General features: G+C 41.8%; 1 protein-coding gene across 7 annotated transcripts; it reads left to right on the top strand.

Moving 5' to 3' along the window:
• Nucleotides 1-557: 557 nt before the first annotated feature.
• On the top strand, nt 558-21,115 carry edaradd (EDAR-associated death domain). 7 transcript variants are annotated; one of them, XM_077496028.1, is made up of 7 exons: nt 569-665; nt 5,407-5,512; nt 5,865-5,923; nt 6,177-6,219; nt 14,147-14,214; nt 20,538-20,586; nt 20,705-21,115. In XM_077496028.1, exons 2-7 carry the CDS (start codon nt 5,491-5,493, stop codon nt 21,097-21,099), a joined length of 636 nt encoding a protein of 211 aa, XP_077352154.1. In that variant the 5' UTR covers nt 569-665; nt 5,407-5,490; the 3' UTR covers nt 21,100-21,115. The 7 variants fall into 7 exon arrangements, with proteins under 7 accessions (XP_077352152.1, XP_077352153.1, XP_077352151.1 ...); XM_077496026.1 differs by lacking the exon at nt 5,407-5,512 and having other exon boundaries at nt 558-665; XM_077496027.1 differs by lacking the exon at nt 5,407-5,512 and having other exon boundaries at nt 559-665; nt 5,862-5,923; nt 20,708-21,115.
• The last annotated feature ends 1,490 nt before the right edge of the window (nt 21,116-22,605 follow it).

Below are 22,605 nucleotides of genomic sequence, written 5' to 3'. Positions count from 1 at the left end.
TATTGTCATCAATGTCTTATAAGATTAGAACTTTTGGAAAGTGTTTGTATCTAATTTATGAAATGCAGTACAGTGTCCTCGGATTATGTTTGAAGGACGCACAGCGGACTGGAATAATTGCAGGAGGCACATAATATCACACTCAGTTACCGCATGACAGCACTCAGCGTGTTTCATTTGATTGCTTTTTATTTGTGGCCCCGAAAATGTTTTCATACAAATATTTACTGTGAATATGTAATTACAGAACACTGTCAGCAAAGGAGGACCCAACCCTTGTAAATTAACTCTCCTTGTTAAGCTATGTATTTGTTTTGGGGATGTATTGTAAATATTTTACAATGATATTTAATTGTAACATAAAGTAACAACACAAAAGGAGCCCCATAGGCGCGTGTTTCTTTAATGTAAGGAGGAATCCTGGAATCCAATAGTACTGGGCAGGTTTTCTTTAAAGGACCCTCCCACCAAGTTACACTGTTAACATTTTTGAGAAGTCCTTGAACGCAGCATTAAATCGACGCGACCTACCTGTTTTGTCCCCCCCACTCTGCTTACCGTGCCGCCACTGGCTGGCGTCAACATTTTTCAACTCTCAACACTGACCTGGAGAACTCCAGAGGCTTCAAAAATGAGCACTTTGAGAACATGTAAAGAACCATTTGGTAAGTGCCACTGCTCACTTCAAGTTTTTATTTAGTTGGGACAACTTCTATTATTTCCCAATTCCTTTTTAGCAGGACACAGTAGCACGTGTAGCAAGTGTTACCTGTTGGCACTGTACAAGATACAAAATAGATGGAGTTCTATTTGACTCAATACAGTACATGGATTAGATAGATAGATAGATAGATAGATAGATAGATAGATAGATAGATAGATAGATAGATAGATAGATAGATAGATAGATAGATAGATAGATAAAGATGGGAGAAATAGCTCACTAAAAATGTTTAATTTGAAAATAAAACAAATTTTGCCTCAAATTAGGCATTATTTTGTATTATTAAAACATGTCAGACAGGCAACAACAAAATATGCACAATGCTCTTATGCAAGGGTATCTGCAGGTTTACGACGGAGTTCCGCTTCTCCGGTGACAATGTAATCAAATTTTTACTTACCGGTAGCATATTAATAAATTTCAGGTTTTAATGTGAAATGGTTGATGTAATAATGTGATGAGTTTCTTTTTTCTACGAGGTAAGTTATTATGTAATTACATGGTAAGTTTGGTGCAGTGTATAGAAATTAAATGTAAGATTTAAATGAAAATTTTAATGAGACATAATTAACATTTAATGAAGTATCTATTTTATGTATTTATTATATCTAAATATAATATATATTATAAGACATTATGTTTATTTATTTATTTATGTATTTATTTATTTATGTATTTATTTATTTATTTATTTATTTATTTATTTATTTATTTATTTATTCTCAACTTGCAGCAACATTATACGGAAAATAACATCCAATGCTGGCTGCAAACAAACTGCTTATAGGAGACATGGGTGGTCAAACAGTAAACTAGTGAGATTCACCGACGTGGAATTACAGCCTATAAGCAATGTATGATCATGTGGTTTGTATTTCATCTCTTGAACATTATCCTGAGCGTGTAGTAGCATGTCCTTGCATTCCCAGAAAGGGAGAAACAATGCTCAACTGATGTAGGGTTTAAAATGATCTTTGAGCTTGGTCACCTTAAGTGCAATAGTACGGAAGCGCTTCTGTACAATACCACCCAAAAGCTGCCATACTTTTTTTATATGCATGTTGCTTTTTTTTCTTCTTCTTTTTTAAAAGTATATTACAGCCAGAAAGTGTTTTCTTGGCACATTAATTGCATTGACGTAAACCATATTTGTGATCTATAGAAGGCTGGAAGAGTATATGAGTTTATGGTCAAATATGTAAACTTAGTTTAATGTGATACTGATACAAATGTCCCATTCCCACGAGTCTATTGCGTGCTAACGTTCATGCAGTAAAATGTTTTACATGTCTTGTGACAGACCTGTAATTAACGTCTTCCTTTCAAACTATAACAACCACTCTCACCTTTACTTTGTGGAAGTGTCTTGATAGATTCAATCAAGACAAACCACACTGCTGTAAACACAACACAGTTGCCCATGCCGTTTTTCATTTGCATGCATGCTCAAATTAATGAGTCCTGGACAGTTGCTTTATGATTTTAGAAGTTGTCCTCCAAACATGGCATCATGTTTCAGAAAACACCTCACCTTGTCATTCGACATAATCTCCCTTATTTTATTTTAATAAACCAAGTGCTCACAACCATGGATTATGATGATAATATTTAAACTAATGATCGATAGTAAAGCAATATACAGACCAAGAAAGTTGCATTTTTGAGATTCTGTTTTGCCTCTGTAATCAGGGAGGAAAATCCATTTGTACTGTGTGCTATGACATTGAAGAGAAATTATCAATCAATTCATCAGCTTTAACTGTATTTAACAATCACTGCGAACGAGAGCGGAGTCAGCAAGCCTATGTATGTGACAGGTTGCAGTGTTACAATTAAACCACAACCTGTGATTTTTTTTTATCACAATACTTCACAATGCTTAATGTGTATGCAATGACTGCACTAACCTTTTTGTCAACATCACACTGTCATTTCACAGACTAATGTTTCCCTGTTTTGCATATTGAATTACATGCAACAGGCGCGGACTGACCATTGGGACTTTGGGGAAAAATTCTGAACGGCTGTGGGCTGTCCAAGTCCGATTTGGATCGGCTTATTATTATTATTATTATTATTATTATTATTATTATTAGTAGTAGTAGTAGTAGTAGTAGTAGTAGTAGTAGTATTAACAATAACAATAGCAATAATAATAATAATAATAATAATAATAATAATAATAATAATTACCTGCGATTGGCTGGCAACCAGTTCAGGGTGTACCCCGCCTACTGCCCAAAGCCAGCTGAGATAGGCTCCAGTACCCCCCGCGACCCTTGTGAGGAAGAAGCGGTCAAGAAAATGGATGGATAATACTACTACTAATAATAATAATAATAATAATAATAATAATTATTATTATTATTATTATTATTATTATTATTATTACATTTGTTTTTTTGCGCCCCGTTTTTTTTCCAATACACAGCAATCTTTTAAGAAAATATTTGTACTAATGGTGCACCGATTTTTCAGGCCCATCACCGATCCCCGATATTTTAAAATGTCCGGTACCGATTTTTGCCGATACCGATTTTTTTATTTTTTTCATTACAAGCAGCATATACCTTCAGTGTTCCAATCTTGTTTCATTGGAAAACATTGAACAGTTTCGGCGAAATAATACAAATGGGTTGTCTTAACTGCACATGAGGTAGTTCTCCCAAATAAAAATGAAAATCCTATTAGTCATCTCAGCAGAAGAGGACAGTGGCTGACTTTTCCAGACCTCTGAGGAGGTAGATGAGATTGGTGGAAAAGATCGGTTTATTTTTAAGGGATCGGCTGCTCACAGATCTTCCAAAATTAAGGAAATCAGGGCCGATAAATCGACGCATCCCTAAGATGTGCTATTTTATAAATATAGGCCAAGGCACCGAGTTATCGCCTAATATGGGTTTATCGGTCAAAATGTAAACAAAGCCGCAACAAGCCCAACGGCCGTGCTCACAGGCCGGCACTTGCGAGTAGGACACACGGCTGGCGCCTGGCGAAGTGACTCGCCCAAGTCAGCGTCAGACGCAAACTCAGAGCTAACCAAGTGACCATATGCTTCGTCGGATTGTCGCTTTGTGACCAATAATAAGCAGCGGGCACTAATAGTTGTAGTAGCTTGCTACTATAGAAAGATAGCGAAGGAGAAATGTCGAAAAGAAAGAAGGCAGGTGAGAAGGAAATGGGTGGTGCAGAGAAATTAAGATGGAAGAAAATAAAAAAAAGCTCCAGGAAAGTGCAGCCAAAATTACAGAGCTTTTCAGTGGAGGAAAGGGGCCCAAAGACGCTGAGGCAGGTTGCAGCAGCACGCGACAGATAACCTGGCTGTAGCCAGATTGATATTGTGAGTCACTCAAGGGAGTTCTCCACAATATCAATCCGGGACTAATCAAAGGTGATTTGCTCGGGAAAGACGGAACATTCTGTACAATACTTCGAGCTGATTGGACGATTCAGCATTGTGCATGTAGGATGGGATATGGATGTCTGTTGTTGTTGTTGTTGTTTTTTTTTGGTCTCAATATTTTTGATTTGATAAAGCTGCTTCTTTTTCATTCACTCTTTTATTGAGTAGCATTTATTGGTTAATTGTTTTATGCTCTGTTCATTGTATGTTCAGTTTTGAAAATTTTGTCATGGTTATCTGATTATATGACATTCTAAATTGACAGGAGTTGGACACTTTTTTTGATGCTTGTCATCATTATAATTTGCACTATGCATGTGTGTGATTTGATTTCCTTTGATAAAACGTAGCTACTATAGAGATCCTGACGTTGACATCGCGCGTCCCAAAATGGCAGTTAGCGCAGCCATTTTGGCATGATAGAAAACGCATCTCCCTCTTTGAGTAAATGGCAAACGCCACACTTGAACAATGATTGACAGCTGTTGTGGACCAGCTGCCACAACGAGAAGAGGCTATCAAGGCTACTAAAAGAGGAATCAATGTGTAGCCAATGGAGCACTTTGTACATGGTGGCTGAATCAGAAGATGCTAACTGTTACCACACGCAAAATGTGGTGGAAATAATCTGTTTTGGTCATTTGTGCTGCTACGGTTTAATAGATATTACACAGTTGAATTTAATAACCGACAAACACCATAAAGAAGACTTTTTACGGTATAAATGACGGCGGCCGCGGCCAATTAACAGCTGCTAAGTTGCTAACGTATATAAATAATACTCAACTCAACTTTATTTATAAAACACTTTAAAACAAGCGTTGCTGTATATAGTGCTGTACATGAAACATGAAATATGGAACATCATGCAGTAAAGAGTAAGATAAATAAAATAAGAGCAAAGCAAAACATTGTAAGTAAGTATACAAGTGTATAAATTTACATCAATAGATTAATAGAGTCATTCACATAGCTGACGTTAATGCACTATGGGCTTGTTTCACAATCAATGGCACATTCACTATTGCCCTTCGATTGAGTGGTAATCCGTCCATTGTGTCCAGCAGTAATAGGCTTTTGTGCATAAAAAAAGATTGTATGGTACCTAAAAGACAGGATTGGCAGTATAGAAAATGTATGAACAACAGATATTATCTTCTGATTATTATTATTATTATTATTATTATTATTATTATTATTATTTTCCATTTAATCGTGATGCCATAATTCAAGAAACTAACAAATCGAATGTACTATCATCTACTTATGTACTTTACAGGTCTAGGTTGTGAGCAAGTGGTGAAACACGATTTTGGTCAATTTGATCGAGACAGATTCTGAGCTCCACTAGCGTGCGTGGTGGATGTCCTCACATTATGACAACCGTACGCATCAATCCCTTTGAATCTTTGTAGATATCAATTAATTGAACAAATTGTGATTATCTTCATATATTTTTGAAAGACCCCCCCGGACCATGGCACAACTATGGGTGTGGATTGGTAAAAGGTAGTCTCAGCGGCCAACGTTACATCATTTGCAAGTGGAGATCTTGCAGTTCCTTTTAAATCTAGGCCTAATGAAGGCCTAATCAGTGTGCGGGGGATTGTTTTTTCTTGTTTCAATATATTAAGTTTACAAATTAAACTTGTATCTCAGGGGGGCTCTGTATATGCAGTTGATCAAATTTGAAATAGTGTCCACTACCCTAACAAATCCCTTTGTGTTTGGAAGCAGACCGAATCAGCTCAGAGCCAGTGGAGGACACCGACACCACCACTTTCGTGGCAGAAATTGTGAGTACTTTTTTCATTCATTCTCTCCTTTAGCGTTATGTGTCAACTGTCTTCATATATTGTTTTCTTTATGTAGTTTACCCTTTGTTCCTTCCATTGGAGTTACATTCTGTCTTTGCAGTTATTTTCTCCCATAGTTGATGGCTTAGTATGTGTGTCAGGCTACCTTTTAAGCTTCCACAAAAGGCTTCTTTATTTTTAGCTTGATTTATCTTTCTATTATTAACTGGTCTTTCCTTTTTCTCTGTCGCAGTCGTTAGAAGCCAATTACCCCGTGCAAGTAACTGATCCGAATGGTAAGCGTGTTACTCAGAGCACAGACACCAAACACCTTGTTGACCTCCAATTTATTACGATTTTATGCTATATCGTCATTGACTATGGAAAACAATTATTATAATATTTCATTCATTTCTATACCGCATATCCTATTTTGGTTGACGAGGAGCTGGAGCTTAGCCCTTACAATAATCCCTGATTTTGGGTGAGGCTACTAGTTGGTTGCTAGGCAGAAATCAGGCGAGTGAATAGCTACACCAGTAATGCCTATGAAAGGATCATTGCTCAGCAGTGATTCTCAAAATGTGGAAGAATACTAGTGATAATGATGCTCTATGTAGTAGTCGGCAAAAAAAAAAAAAAAACACTTGATTAATACAAATGAATTTTATGTTTAAAACATGAAATTTATTCAAACATCAGAATGCATTTTATCCACACAGTAAATTCTTTAGAGTAAAACTGACTCTAGAGAGAGACCAACTTGACTCGATTTTAGAGTAGGCTAAGATTTACACGAGGAAGAGAGTAAAATAAAAAAAAATTAAAAAAAAGAAAGAAATGTCACTCAAGAGTTGGGGAAGGAACTCACAACCTCTGCCACACCTTGAGCTATGCCCCTCCTACTGTTTGCTTTTCTCCAAGAGACCAAAGTCATCATTTTTTATCTCTTGTAGTTAGAAATATTCCATGGAATCATTGAATCAGCTGCAGAATTCCAATGCTTTCCTATAGATCTGTTCTAGTGCCTGAAACAATCCCTTCGGTGAATAAAGTAAAAACCATTAAACAGTATGGCTTTAGCCACAGGTAGGCTGCTTCTACTCAACAGGTGGAGACGAGCTTGTCTATCTGCCAGTTGAGTAGAAGCACCTGAACTAAAGCCAGTACTTTTTAGGAATAAAAGCACTGCCTTGTTTTTGATGAACACTTGGGCCTACTTTGATACTTAAGTTATGTTATTTTATGTTGGTCATTACGATGATACTTTCAGAGCTACAGTACATCATGTTTTGTGGTGGTATTATTTGTGGTATATTTGAGAACCACTGACTTAAAACATAACCCATAAATCCCACTTCGCAAAGCATCAACTTGTAATGCATGTGATATACATTCAAAGGTCCAAAGCTATGAATAATCCTACACATAACCAAGTATACAGGGTCCAAAATTAATGTTGGTCCAGTGGTCTGGGGTCAATCTGTCACTGTGTTGGACAGCCGTATATTACAAATGTTGGCCCCAAATTTGAGCCAATTTCAGAAATGAACTTGATTATGATGTATTTAATCCTGAATTCGGCTTCAACTGAATTTTCTCACATTTCTCACAATGTTTAAACCTTCATAAATTTAATAAAATAGGTACATTACTGTAAAAAAAAAAAAAAAAAAAAAATGCATACAGAATTGCACTTTAAAATCTGCAAAACATCAAGGCCGCAAAAAGTGAACCACGTTATAGAGAGGGAACACTATACCATGAATATAAAGGTCCAGTAATGGTTCTGACAGCGCAAACACAACCTTGCCCATGGTGGCCGCTCAATGTGGGACCCTGGTAGTGCCATCCTGTGCTGTCTTTATTTTGCCCCACCACTCTGTTAAATCATTCCACATTACAGATCTAGAGTAACATTTTCAATTATTTATGTCTGGCCCTCAAAGATGTGCTTCTACCTTCCCACTAGCATTCAATCTGTCTTGTAAAAATAAATCATCATAAGTACTATTGTTAATGGCTGGATTTGCTGATGGATCTAAATACTTGGACGGCAACACATGTCAAACCTCCAACAAAGAATTTCAGAAGCATATTGTGGAATGAAATGTTTTCTCTGGACTGGGTGAAAAAATGAAGTCTATGTAGTGCAGTTAATTAAAAGGGACAGTATGTAATTTTTAGTACCATCTAATGTTGAAGTGTTAATTATTACAGTTTAAAAACACAGTATTCATTTCAAAAATATGCACAAAAAATATGTTCTATCACATCAACATAGAGTTTATATAATCACAGGTCTTGTAATTGCTAATTATATTAGATACCGCACCTTACAAGATCCTGACATGTTTCGCCGCTATCTTTCTGCTACAAACACCCAAAGGAACTTTGTGAATGTAGTTTGCCTCTGGTGGTGCTTGCAGCTTGTGTCAGACCCAATGGGTCGACCTCTGCTTATATTCCACAGGTGTAGCCTGCAGGTGGTTGTCGCCGAGTCCAGTGATTCAGGTTTCCACGGCGCAGCTTGTTTTCCTCTGCTTTGCTCCTGCTAACTTTTGTTAGCTTTGCCGCTAGCTGCTCTCGTTAGCCATACTAGTTAGTTCTTTCTAGCCACTCTTGTTTGCAGTTCACGTGAGCTCCTGCTCACAATTTGCTCGCTCCCTAGCTCATTCCAAAAAAAATATTCGTAGTAATTGATGTCAGGCTTGCAAAGGGTGATCTCTCTGAGGCACCGTAGTGTGCGTGCTTAGAATCGTTGCATTCTATTAGTTCACCACTAGGTGGCACTGAATATATACCTTTTCATCGAAGAGTTTGTTCTGAATGTCCTGGAATTGAAAAGAGTGTCAGATTGAGTGATGAGGCGGAAACTTGAAATCAAGGGTGATATGTGTCACGCCGCCACCTGCGTGACAGGCCTTTATTGTCATAGTCATGTTTCCTGTTTTATTTTGATAGTCCTGACTCCACTCTCACCCCAGGTCACTTACCCTTCCTGCAGCCTCACTGATTACCGGTCCACGCCCATGATCACTACCACCTGTTCCTAATCAACCCGGACATAAAAGCCACCTGAATTCTCTCCTCGTGGCCGAAGTGTCACACACCGTCAGTGCATGGAAGCGTCCACAGTCCTTATGTCCTCGTTCATGTTGCCTAGCGTTGTTGCCTTGTTTTTGTGCCTTTTCCTCCCTTTTGGAGCGCCTTTAGTTACCCCTTTTGCCTTGTGCCCTTTTTCCTCCCTAGCGGAGCGCTTTCTGTTGTCCCCAGTACCTTTTGCCTGTTTTTTCCTCCCTAGTGGAGCGCTTTTTGTTCTCCACTTTTTCCCCTCCCTGTTCTCCTCTCAGTTTGAGAGGAGACCACTGTTGGCCGGAAATAAACCTGCTGCCTTGGTGGCCTACCTTACGCCTGCGTCTGAGTCCTACTTGACCCCGCCTTGTCAGTACACTTCGGCCAGCATGGACCCAGCGGGAGTGTCCAACTTGGAGACCTGGCAGAGGCTTGAAGACATCGCCCGAGTCATTGCAGAGATAAAAGAGTTGATGGCTTTGGACCGTGGCGACTGGGGTGAAGGGTCGGACTGGCCTCAGAACCCCGAACCTCGTCTGCTGCAGCCTCTCGCCCCTGAACCTCGTCTGCTGGAGCCTCTCGCTCCTGAACCTCGTCTGCTGGAGCCTCTCGCTCCTGAACCTCGTCTGCTGGAGCCTCTCGCTCCTGAACCTCGTCTGCTGGAGCCTCTCGCTCCTGAACCTCGTCTGCTGGAGCCTCTCGCTCCTGAACCTTGTCTGCTGGAGCCTCTCGCTCCTGAACCTCGTCTGCTGGAGCCTCTCGCTCCTGAACCTCGTCTGCTGCAGCCTCTCGCCCCTGAACCTCGTCTGCTGCAGCCTCTCGCCCCTGAACCTTGTCTGCTGCAGCCTCTCGCCCCTGACCCTCGTCTGCTGCAGCCTCTCGCCCCTGACCCTCGTCTGCTGCAACCTCTCGCCCCTGAACCTCGTCTGCTGCAACCTCTCGCCCCTGAACCTCGTCTGCTGCAACCTCTCGCCCCTGAACCTCGTCTGCTGCAGCCTCTCGCTCCTGAACCTCGTCGGCTGCCGCCTCTCGCCTCGGAGCCTCGCCGGGCGCCGCCCAGGGTCCCGGAGCCTCGCCGGGCGCCGCCCAGGGTCCCGGAGCCTCGCCGGGCGCCGCCCAAAGTCCCGGAGCCTCGCCGGGCGCCGCCCAAAGTCCGGGAGCCTCGCCGGGCGCCGCCCAAAGTCCGGGAGCCTCGCCGGGCGCCGCCCAAAGTCCGGGAGCCTCGCCGGGCGCCGCCCAAAGTCCGGGAGCCTCGCCGGGCGCCGCCCAAAGTCCGGGAGCCTCGCCGGGCGCCGCCCAAAGTCCGGGAGCCTCGCCGGGCGCCGCCCAAAGTCCGGGAGCCTCGCCGGGCGCCGCCCAAAGTCCGGGAGCCTCGCCGGGCGCCGCCCAAAGTCCGGGAGCCTCGCCGGGCGCCGCCCAAAGTCCCGGAACCTCGCCGGGCGCCGCCCAAAGCTCCGGAACCTCGCCGGGCGCCGCCCAAAGCTCCGGAACCTCGCCGGGCGCCGCCCAAAGTTCCGGAACCTCGCCGGGCGCCGCCCAAAGTTCCGGAACCTCGCCGGGCGCCGCCCAAAGTTCCGGAACCTCGCCAGGCATCGCTCAAAGTCCCGGCGGCGCAAGCCCTGCGGCTGCCTTCACCTCTCGTTGGGCGTCGAGGACGCCCTCCTGACTGGCCCCGCTGGGACTCTCTCGTCGGGCTTCGCGGACGCCCTCCTGAACTGCTTTTTGTCTGTACGGATGGGTGGGCCGTGTTCCCACCTCCGTGCCCCCTTCCGCCCGCCCTTGTTTTTGGACTCTTTGGGTCGGATGGCCGTCAGGAGCCGGCCATTGAGGGGGGGGTACTGTCACGCCGCCACCTGCGTGACAGGCCTTTATTGTCATAGTCATGTTTCCTGTTTTATTTTGATAGTCCTGACTCCACTCTCACCCCAGGTCACTTACCCTTCCTGCAGCCTCACTGATTACCGGTCCACGCCCATGATCACTACCACCTGTTCCTAATCAACCCGGACATAAAAGCCACCTGAATTCTCTCCTCGTGGCCGAAGTGTCACACACCGTCAGTGCATGGAAGCGTCCACAGTCCTTATGTCCTCGTTCATGTTGCCTAGCGTTGTTGCCTTGTTTTTGTGCCTTTTCCTCCCTTTTGGAGCGCCTTTAGTTACCCCTTTTGCCTTGTGCCCTTTTTCCTCCCTAGCGGAGCGCTTTCTGTTGTCCCCAGTACCTTTTGCCTGTTTTTTCCTCCCTAGTGGAGCGCTTTTTGTTCTCCACTTTTTCCCCTCCCTGTTCTCCTCTCAGTTTGAGAGGAGACCACTGTTGGCCGGAAATAAACCTGCTGCCTTGGTGGCCTACCTTACGCCTGCGTCTGAGTCCTACTTGACCCCGCCTTGTCAATATGTTTTATATAATTAGTGGTTATGCACACAGGTAGGATATAAATCAGAAGAGAGACATTTCATCTGCTAAGTTTAGAGAAGAAAATATAGATATTATAATGACAACTTTCTGGCCTTCATTTGAAATATATCAGTATGGAATGTTTCATCATGAGTGCTGTTATTCAGGCTGTATTCAGTCCCCTGATGATGTCAGCACAAGGGTTCAACATGTCACTAGGACAGACACAGTCATACACTGGTGGCAACCCGTGCTTCATTTCAGGCTTTTCTCATCAATATATTGACTTGGTTTCCGATTAAGAGTCTGGTGCTGACTAATGACATTGTTGCCATCACTTTGCCTGACTTCCTGCCTCACCCATTCTGGTATGTGAAACTTGATACTGCTAGAGTGGTAGTGGGAGCTCAGTGGAGAAGACAGTAGGTTCTTAGAGATTACAGATTAGACTGGCTACTGTATTTCATCCAACCATGTAAAAGATACAGTATGGAGATTGTGAAAAGATGGTATCAGTCCTGAAGTGACATTGTTTAGCAGAGTTTGATTGTCAGATGGGTCAACTCAAATACAAAACAGAATAAAATCCTACACCGCTCCCTGGGCCCCCTGTGGGGTGCGGTGTTGGGGTGCTTTCCCTGGTGCCCGGGGCGGTGCCGTCCCGGCGCGGTCCGCTGCTCCGTGCCCGGCGGCGCGGTTCGGGGCGGGTGGGCCTCTGGTGTGCCCTGTGGTTCCCTCTCCCCTCCCCCTTCCTCCCCCCCGTCGCCTCTCCCTCCTCGCCTCCCCCCGCCCATCCTCCTCTGCCTCCCGGTCCCTTTTCCCTTGTCGCCCTCCCTTCTCTCCCCCCCCCCCCCCCCCCCCTCCTGCCCTGCAGCCGCCCTTTCGCCTTCTTGTCGTCTCCTCCCCGCTTCCCCCTCCCCCCTTCCCTGTCTGCCCCCCGCCCCCTCCCCCTCCCTCTCCCTGGGCCTGGGGCTCCCTCCCCGGCCCGGCGTCGGGCTCCGGGGGCCGGTCGGGGGTTTGAGGCCTGCCCCACTCCGGTAGAACTCCTGGCGCCCCGGGCGGGCTCCGGTGGCCGGTGCCTATCGTGGTGCCAGATGGGTGGGGTGGGGGGCGGGTCGGGGGGTTGGGGGGTGCATGGGGGGGCGGGCGTGCCACCTACACCCGCCGGGTTGGGTGAGGCCCCGCTGGTCGCTCCTCTTACTCACTTTACTAGTTTTGCACTATACACTTTGTAAATATACACATAGGGCACACAACACATTTCTTGGTGGGGTGGGGAAGGGTGGAAAAAAAAAAAGAAAAAAAAAAAAGAATAAAATCCTACACAAGACCGAGAAAAAACAATGAGAAACCAAAAATCATAGTAGAATTTACAAGCAGAAGACTGACTGTAAGAAACTACTGGCGGGACAAGTCAAACAAGGAACAAGCGGGAGAGTAACACAATGCTGTGGCAATGGTGATGAGCAGTGAACAATAACTCATAGTCTTCTTTTCGTTTCTCCTGCACTAAATATATAATTTAATATTGTACCTTGAGAAACATTCTTTTTAAACTTTTGGACTATTTGCTCACACGGTTGTTCATATGAACATCGCTCCATCCTTCCTTGTGAATGACTGAGCCTTTTGAGGATGCTCATTTTATACACATTCATTATACTCACCTGTTCACCTATGGAATGTTAATCAACTTTCCCAGTCTTGCTGCCCTTATCCCAGCCTTTTGGAACATGTTACAGGCATCAAGTTCAAAATGAGAGAATTAAAAAAATAAAATAAAATAAAAAAGCTTCAAAATGGATTACTCACAAATGGACAGAATTAATTTTTCCATCCATTTTCTGAACAACTTGCCCTCTCAACGATATCAATTAATTGGCTAATCAATTACTGTGCCCCATGCAATTCTGAAATCATCATTTGAGTTTGTTCTGTTGTATACATGTAATATTTTCTTGCAAACATTTGTATGGTAGGTGACGACGTATTCTGAATTTGTGCGCAAGTTGGAACGTATGGGGGCTATGACTAAACTATGCTGTAACACATTAGTAATGTAGTAATTACAGTAAATAATCATATAGAAAAATACTTCTAGGCCATAAATATGAACCAATCTAATGAAAAAAATAGGTAAAGTGGTAACAAAGTGTGTCTTTCTGTTATGCGTGATAATGTATTCATACGGCACTGTGCAAATTCATAAAACATAACAGCAGAACCAATATTTATAGAATAACACAACAAAAACAAGATATTTATTAATTATTTAAGGTACACAACCTACAACTTTACGAAGCCCGTGCCTTTTTTATGTTTCTCTCTTTAAAAAAAAAAAAAAAAAAAAAAAAAAGTACAAAGTATTTTGACATAAATTTCGACTTCAGCTGTGAAATCCAACTTACGTGGAAATTCGGGCTATGTCGCCAGCGTAGGAACAGAACTCGTTCATTACACGAGGACTCCCTGTAAAAGACATCATACTCACCTAAGATGCCGATTATTAAATGTATTAATGTGTTGTACTTTGTTTGCCCAGTCCTTTCTGGCAAATTCAAAATCTGATTGGCTAAAGAAGCAGCGGAATTTCTAATTAAATTGGTCAGCACTACTGATTCTGAAGTCTCCAGGCAGATCAGATTGACATTGCAGGGCATACAGGCTGAAGTCTGACTGGACACAAAAATCCAACATCCAAATGTTTCTTGTGATAAAAGCACTCCAGTATTGATTGTGAAGTATCTCTCCCAGATGCTGTGACACTCCACCTGAGCTCCATGCCCTCTGGATACTTGAGTCCCTCCAACAGAATCAAGCAGGTCAGTATTTAGGAGTATTACCGAATTGTGTTTGCATCATGAAAACCATTCACCAATTTAGTTTTACTTCACACGAACTTTGCAAAATTATGTCTTTCCGGTAGGATTGCTTTTTGTCACTCCATTGTTTATATTTATAGATTTAATTGTCAGTGCTCAAACGATACAGTAACAATGTGTTACCTACTACACAATGTTGAAAATTGAGAAGAACACACACAAAAAAAAACCCCAAAGAGCTAAACACAGGTAACGCTTCCCTAAACGAAAGCATAGGTAATTAATTACAAATATAATGAATAATTAATACCCTATTAAATTTTATTTAACATGCTATTACAGTTTTACAACCGTTTAGCCACAATTTTGAAAACAGAGCACTATTTTTTTTAAACATTCTCACAATTATTCAAACCACACTAAATTTGTATTTTAGTGTGTAACCAACTGTTAAAAAAAAAAAACTGTGATTATGCTAAAATATAATTATTGTTGTTGAATTTTCAAATTCACTGATTTACTTAAAAAAATGCTAAATAATTATTTGCATTGACACAAAAAATAGTAATTATGTTTAATTAATTTCTGACTTCTCAGAGAAGCTCTTTGAGCCTGCTCATGGTGTACTTATGTTTTTATGTATTAGCTCAAACCCAGGCGTCATTAACGTGGTGCCCGCGGACACCGGGTAGCTCGCAATGACCACATGAGTAGGCCGAGGGACTGTTCTAAAAATAGCTCACCAGTGAAAACACAATGGAGCATATTCACTAAGAATGCACTGCGTCCAGTAATAGCACGAAATATTGCACCACAACTGCACACGCAGTCTGCGCCCAGTTACCAACCTATTCACTAAGGATATTGCTCTAATGATATACCGGCGCAAACACGCCCACAAAACTGACAGCTTGGAGCAAATTTGCACCTGATTTACCACACATGGCAAGGGATTTGCGCCAAGAACGTGGTTGTTATAGTAACAGTTGCGAGAAAAATGACATTATCAGAAAGCGAGGTTGGACCGAGAGTAAGCGTTTAGAGTGCCATTAAGCAGAGAGGACGACAACGTCATTCATAAAGTACAAATTATTGTTGCGATCGTGTTTCAAAAATATATTTTTAGAGGTTGGCGTGGCCGTACAGTATGCATCTGGCATGTAAAAATGATCCTAAAATGCCTCCCCGCTATTGCCGATCAGCGCGGGTTACGCGATGTCTTAAACTAACACGGAAATATTTCCCCCTCTCTCTCTCTTTCTCTCCTCTCTGTGTGATCAGCCGCGCATGTTGTGTGGCAAATGGCATGCACTGCCGGAGATCGAGGTGCGTCATGTTAATACATGCTTTCCAAAAACATTATTTGCGTCACGCAAACCCGGTGTTGCTATTTGCGCTGGCGTTAATGAATTAGACACTGCATATCAATGGGTCTCATTTGCATTGGGGTGGGCATATTTTGCGTCAAATGTATAAATTACCTAATTTACATACGCGCAAATAACACCGGCGCACCGTGACGCAATCTATTCGGCAGAGCGCTTAGTGACGGATTTCCCCATCTGCGCGTGTTTAAGTGAATTAGGTGCTCCCTAAATGCTCAATTTGCCGGTTAGCGCGGTGCAAAGGCGACGCAAACCTTTAGTGAATAGGCCCCAATGTGATTTATTAGGAATGTTTGAGAAATGTTTATTTAAAAATACAATACGCTCTCAGAGGTTTATGAAAATAGCGTTGCTTAAATTACCTTTTTTCTGTTTCTGAATTATTGCAAGAAATCATTAACATGATCAGTGCCTTCAGAAATTTAAATGTCATTAATAACACATACCAATATTAAAGATAATTTGTCAGAAGTGTGTATCAAACTAGACTAAGTGCAATTTCTGGAGAAATTGCGTGGGAATGCTGAAAGCTGAATGTTAAACTGAATTATTATGGAGGAAATTGAAGGATAAATTATGTGAAAATTACATAGTAATTAACTATTAATTACTAGTTATAGTCGTAATAGTAGTAGTATTACCAATAATTATGAAGTAGTAACTTTCAGCATTCCCACAATTAGTAGTCCTTCGCACTAATCAGTAGCCAAGAAGTATCTCTCACGTTCAAAAAGGCTGGTGACCCCTGTTATAAAACCTTAAGGACAAATTGAAATCACATTCCTCTGTATATTTTGGATTGTAAACCACACAGAGAACCACATGACACACATGGTTGTTGCGCTATTTAACGAACCACCAGGCTTCCCGTTTTATCTATCTCCTCCTGTTGGTCATTATTATATTTGCGTGTTTCTCAGACAGGTTGTACATTTGAAGACCAATTCCTTGTGTGTTTTTACATATTTGGCCTATAAATCTGATTCGGTCTCTTGCATGAATGCAAAAGAGATGTATGAAAGGGTGAATTCAGTATATCTTCTTAATTCCTTTTCAGAATGGGGGGGGGGGGGAAAAAAAACATTGAGAGAACTTGATGAGTCCATATTAAAACATTTGAAGATGTTGGATGGTTTCTGAGACTGTGAGATGTTCTTAAAAAAAAAAAAAAAAAGTCAAGCATCTCCAGTCCTCATAAGGTGTTTAAATGTCCCAGTTTTCTCTAGTTCTTTTAAGTTGATGCATCCTCCTGAATACCAGCAGTTCAAATTTGTCCTCTGTAGTGGACATTTTTAAACCTGAATATCTTCCACCTAGTACATACGATTAAATTAACTCCTTTTGTGCTCTATAGAAGACATTCCAAACTTTCCACTGATACCAAATGTGTAGGGGTGGGGCTTTGCTACCTTTGATTGCATCGTAAAAGAATATGGCTTCCCTCAGTGCAAGCACTTTTTAGGGAAGAGGAAAAGTAAGTGTACTGTATAATACTTTTTATCGAACAAATTTAGGCTTTAAATGTTGTTAGTGTGGCAAAGTGGCTTAATTAGTGGGGGACAACGCCACCTGGGGACTTGCACCCCAGGAGTCTAAAACACGCTTCACAACTAAAAGGCACGCAGTTTAAACATCCACAGGACAAGATGTGACTCCAAAATATTCTGAGTTTATTAACAAATTAAAAGCTTAAAAAAACAACAACCTGACAACAAAAGAAAGTGGTGTGGGACTGCTAAAAACACCACAGGACTGGGGGACTTACCACGACAGCGGTACCAAAAAAAGGGGGAACTCCAAACACTACACAGCACCCGTGACACAGCAAACCAAATAAGTGGGGAAAAAACGGGACCACCACCAGGGGGACCGCTGCCGCAAGGTGCCCTCAGTACCTGGCAACGATAAAAAACACAAATTAAAAAAACGCAAACAACCCACACCACTTCACCCAAAGTCATCTGGCAGAGCAAAAATAAAAAACAATCTTAGACATACAAAATACCCATACTGTTAAAAGAAACAAACTTAATATAAAACAAAGAATCCAAACAGATAAAAATGTTAAATGAATAGAAGGGCTCCGCGGTGGCAACACTTCGCCTGGGTCGGTCCTAACAGTTCAGCTGACCCAGGTCGCCGCCCAGACAGGAGGGGAAGTTGTCAGGAAGGTAACGTGTTTAAAATCCAGTTTTAAGATGTTAAAAAGCCAAGACAACAGTATAACCCGGAGTAGTACCAAACTGGAAGACAAATTAATCAAAAATAAAAAAAGGTCTTCCCAACTAGCACAAAAAAAAAAAAAAAAAGGGAATTCCTATTCCTTACCTGAGCGCACAATAGCAAGGTCACGGCGTGGGGAGGAGATACCCAGCGCGGCTCCACAATTTACAGGGTAAAAGCAATTAAAGCTTGTTCCCCTGCCCCGCCCTTGCACAAGGCCGACAGCCAACGCCCTACCTGCAGGAAGCGCCGCGCACCCACCCGGACACCAGGAAACAGTCACGCTCCAACATATGCCACGTTGCTGTAACCAAGCAGTACTAGATTAAGTTTCTAAAATCATGAATGGGCCAAGTCAACAAAAGCACGCATACCTTCACTTGGGTCCGACACCACCCGCACACAGACCACATCAGCGCACGTCTGTCAACTCCGTCAAGGAGGAAAAGGAAGTGGAAGAGAGACAGACTGGCGCTGCGCTGACCTATTTATAGGCACCTGCTTAATTAGGGGCACTCTGCCCCCTTGTGGTAAGGGGTAGTGATGGCAAAATGAAGCCCCGTAAAGCAGTGAAGCCCTGCAGTGAAATGCTTCACACACACGTAGGGGCTTCAAGATGATTCATTTCCTCGACTACGGAATCATGTGGACAGAAAAATGTATAACATGCTTGGTGCATGCAATAAAATGGTGGGGTGTAAATCATGCTCTAAATACAAAAGAATATATATTTGAAGAGTGTTTTAACATGAATTGTTCTGTGTTACTTTGTCTATGTTTGTGCTTATGCAACAAGTGGAAATGTGAAATAAGGAGGTAAAATAAAGTGCTTATTCATTTTTATTTAAAAAATATTTTTTTCCGAAGTTTTTGGACTCAGGCGGTTTCTTTTTTTTGCAGAGAATTTCACCTGCTTTGGAAAAAAACTCTTTCACATGGTACTGATGAAGCAGGGGTGCATCGATATGAGATAGCAAGTTTGTATAGAATTGGACGCGTATATTTCTGTGATTCCCAGTACTGAAGGGGACTTTCAACTGTGAACAGAAAAATGTGAATTTTATGTGTTGTCACATTTTATTTTATTTTATTATTGGAATCTGTTAAAATAGTACCGTAATTGCAGTGCATTACCTTCTGAGGTGAGATCTGCTCAAAGTGCTCCTAAACAAGGGAAAATCTCTTTCTTGCTGGTTCCATCGCAAAAAGAAGCTCGTCAAATCGAATGCCAAAAGCAAAAAAAGTAGCGCAAGAAGGGACCCGACACAAAAAGTGAAGGGGAATCCATAGCGTTTCTTTGCCGCTTTTATTTCGAACTACACTCAAACCTTGCGAATCATTTCCTGAATCAGTCACGTGGTACACCTGCTTCGTGGGGCTTCAAACGTCACCACGTACGTCATCAACACACGCATTGACACGCCGTTCATGAACCACTCATCTGCATTACTCGGCACACGCTTCAGGGATTCGACCCGAGAAGCACATGACTAGTAAGGGGCATCTATTCTGCCACATTAGCATGTTTTCTATAAGACGCTTAAGAACACATGAAAGTATTGTTTGAATTATTTTAACTGTATTTGAGCCTAGCCTTCAAGTTTAAAAAAAAATATGTCCTCTGTAGTGGACACATCATAGCTTAAAAATAAAAACTTATTTCTTTTTTTTTCTAAAAAATTTCTTTTGCAGTATTCCAGTTACTTCACAAAGATTGGGGAATATCAAAATAAACATGATTGGACAATGTTTTTTCCCTGGTAGTCAGCAGTATATACAAGTCAAAAGCATATTGTTTATTTTTTATTTTTTTTCTTGTGGTGTGTCATGTTTTTACGGAGCCCCTAAGGTGACATGGTAGAAAAAAAAAAAAAAAACTTTGCGTTCCCTCGCAAAACATTTTGGTTCCCTCGCAAAGATTGCAAAGATTGCGAGGGAACGCAAAGATTGCGTGCCCTCGCAAACCAAACTTTGAAACCAATCTTTTCGTTCGAACGCAAAGTTGTTTTGCGAGGGAACGCAAAGTTGTTTTTTTCGCCTGCCATGTCACCTTCGCTGCGCTGTAAACACTTCCGGGTCATCTTCCATGTGAACAAAAGCGACGAGGATGGAACGTTTGTAAGCATGAAACAAAACAGTGTGAAAGCTTTCCCAAAGCGACTAGGATGGAGCATGTATTTTTCCACTGCTTTGTTTACACGTCGCTTTTGTTCACATGGAAGATGACCCGGAAGTGTTTACGGCGCAGCGAAGGTGACATGGTAAGCGAAAAAAACAACTTTGGTTCCCTCGCAAAACAACTTTGCGTTCCCTCGCAAAGATTGCGTTCACTCGCAAACTTTGCGAGGGAACGCAAATTTGTTTTGCGAGGGAACGCAATCTTTGCGAGGGAACGCAAAGTTTTTTGCGAGGGCATGCAATCTTTGCGTTCCCTCGCAATCTTTGCGAGGGAACGCAAAATGCTTTGCGAGGGAACGCAGTTTTTTTTTTTTTTTCTACCATGTCACCTTAGGGGCTCCGTATGTTTTCTAGTTTGTTAATCACAAAAAAGATATATCGTTAAGGACAATATTATTTATTCGCTGGCTAAATGTGATTAGTTGAAAACCTAGGCTGTAAATTATAGGAAATGAAAAAAAAAAAAAAAAAAAGTAAAATACCTCTGTATTAAGAGAAGACTAATTTGTATCTTTCACGTTACGTCTACGGTTCCAGCCAGTGAAAGATACTGAAGAATGTGTCTGCCCAACATCTACGTCACCAGGTACAGCATTTCTTATGAGTAGTAAAATCAAACAATTAGCATAGTAGATGAGTTAAATAATCATTCCTTATTTGATCAATATTTTCCATGTCCTCTATATTTGTACGTCTCTGCCAAGAAGACGACCCCAAAGAACTGCAATTACATCTAAACAGCCCTTGTGAAAAGTGCTGCCGTCCTGCACCTCCTCCCAAGATCAGTGACATCCTGAATGACAAAGACCTTCTGGACTTATTGCGACTCAAACTGGACCCCAACCACTGCACTGTCAAAAACTGGAAGAACTTTGCGAGCCGCTGGGGGATGAGCTACGATGAACTCACCCTGCTGGAGCACCGGACCCAAGGTTCTCTGTCCCACAGCCCCACTCAGGAGTTCCTACTGCGTTACAACCAGAAACCCGTCACCGAGCTCACTGAACTGTGTCGCTTTTACCAGCGAATCGACGTGTTGCTATTGTTGCAGAGGTGGATGGAAAAGGATTGGCCGTCACGCTGGAAGCAGGCTAATTAAATTTGTTCACTAATTATCTTATCGTTCATTTTCCTTGTTTTTTTGTTTCGTGATTTTTCACATATTGTCTGATATACTTTGGACCGCAATATTGTTTTCCAGCTTTTAAAGGGGTGATCAACAGCTTGAACTTAAAACTTTTTTTAGGAAAATTATGGATAACCAAAATACATTTCTGAACCCTGTTATTTATTTATTTTTTTATTCTCCCAAGTGTTTGACTCATAATAGATAACAATAGTATTAATAACAATTACTAAAAAAAAAAAAAAAAGTGCTTATACCCAGGGTTGCAGAATATATGTCCAAAAAGTAAAAATCCTGCCACAGATTGACTTGAGCCACAGGTGTTTCTACTCAACTGGCAGATAAACGAGCTAATCTCCACCTGTTGAGTAGAAGCATCTGTTGCTAAAGCCAAACTGTTTTAGGGTTTTTACTACCTGGACCTAGGGTCCATCTAACAAAACAAGTTCAACAAACTTTGAGACAAACCCTGAACAGTGATTTGACCTACCTGAGATAGGAATTTGCGTTTTCGGTTCCAGGACAGCTGATTTGAGTTAGTTTGGTCAACGCAGAGTAGTTTCACAGGGTTACCACCACATTAAAAAGACAGCATCAATGGAGCTCTGATTCGACGAGTCACCATGGCAACATGAAAGCAGAGGGCGTCACCACGTTTTTTACCACTTTCGAACTGGAAATCTTAATACGATCATATAGCGAATTTTAACATGTCTTTAGAAAACAAATACAACACCGCAACAGCTGCCAAAGACAGGGAGGCGGCGTGGGTGAACGTTGCTGCTCGGGTCAATGCGTAAATTTAAATGTAGTCCTGTGCAATCACAATAATAATACAGGGGAAACCTGCTTGAATGGTAGCTCATTAATTTATTTTAATGAACTCATAATTAATTTAACATAATGTATTCACTTAAATTAATTTAATTCAATCGTGTGTTACCAATTGAAGCAATTTTATTAAACTAGGCCCAGTTGTTCAAAACGGTGATAGCTTTAACCATTGGTTAAGTAGATTTAACCGACCGTTAACTTTAACGGCACTGTTATCTTGTTGTTCAAAACTCTGTTAACTTTAACCTGCTGTTAACCTTCTGTTAAAGTTAACACACCTAAGGACCGCCGCTAACTTTTTAACAGTGTGGTTAACTCTGTGTTCGTGGCTAAATGCTGCCTTGATGATGCCCACTGATCGCAAGAAAAAAAGAGTCTATCGAGGGCTTGACTTTGACGTTGGTGATTATTCTGATGAAGGGTTAAGCACACGTTACCTCTTAACAGTAATAAAATTCCAAGTCTCATGCTGAGTCAAAAGAGAAAGAATAAAAATGTGTTTTTAAGACAAGTTCTAAAAATGGACAGAGAGAAAACAAAAATAAATTATGATGAATTAAAAATAAATAAATAAATAATGTCACAAAACCCCCTAAATTACTTCAACCTGATTGTTCAATGTTTTCTTCGTCAGCAGAAAACTTC

Source organism: Festucalex cinctus, chromosome 14 (assembly GCF_051991245.1).
Source record: "Festucalex cinctus isolate MCC-2025b chromosome 14, RoL_Fcin_1.0, whole genome shotgun sequence".
NCBI classification, from domain to species: domain Eukaryota; kingdom Metazoa; phylum Chordata; class Actinopteri; order Syngnathiformes; family Syngnathidae; genus Festucalex; species Festucalex cinctus.
This window is presented reverse-complemented; position numbering and strand designations above follow the sequence as displayed.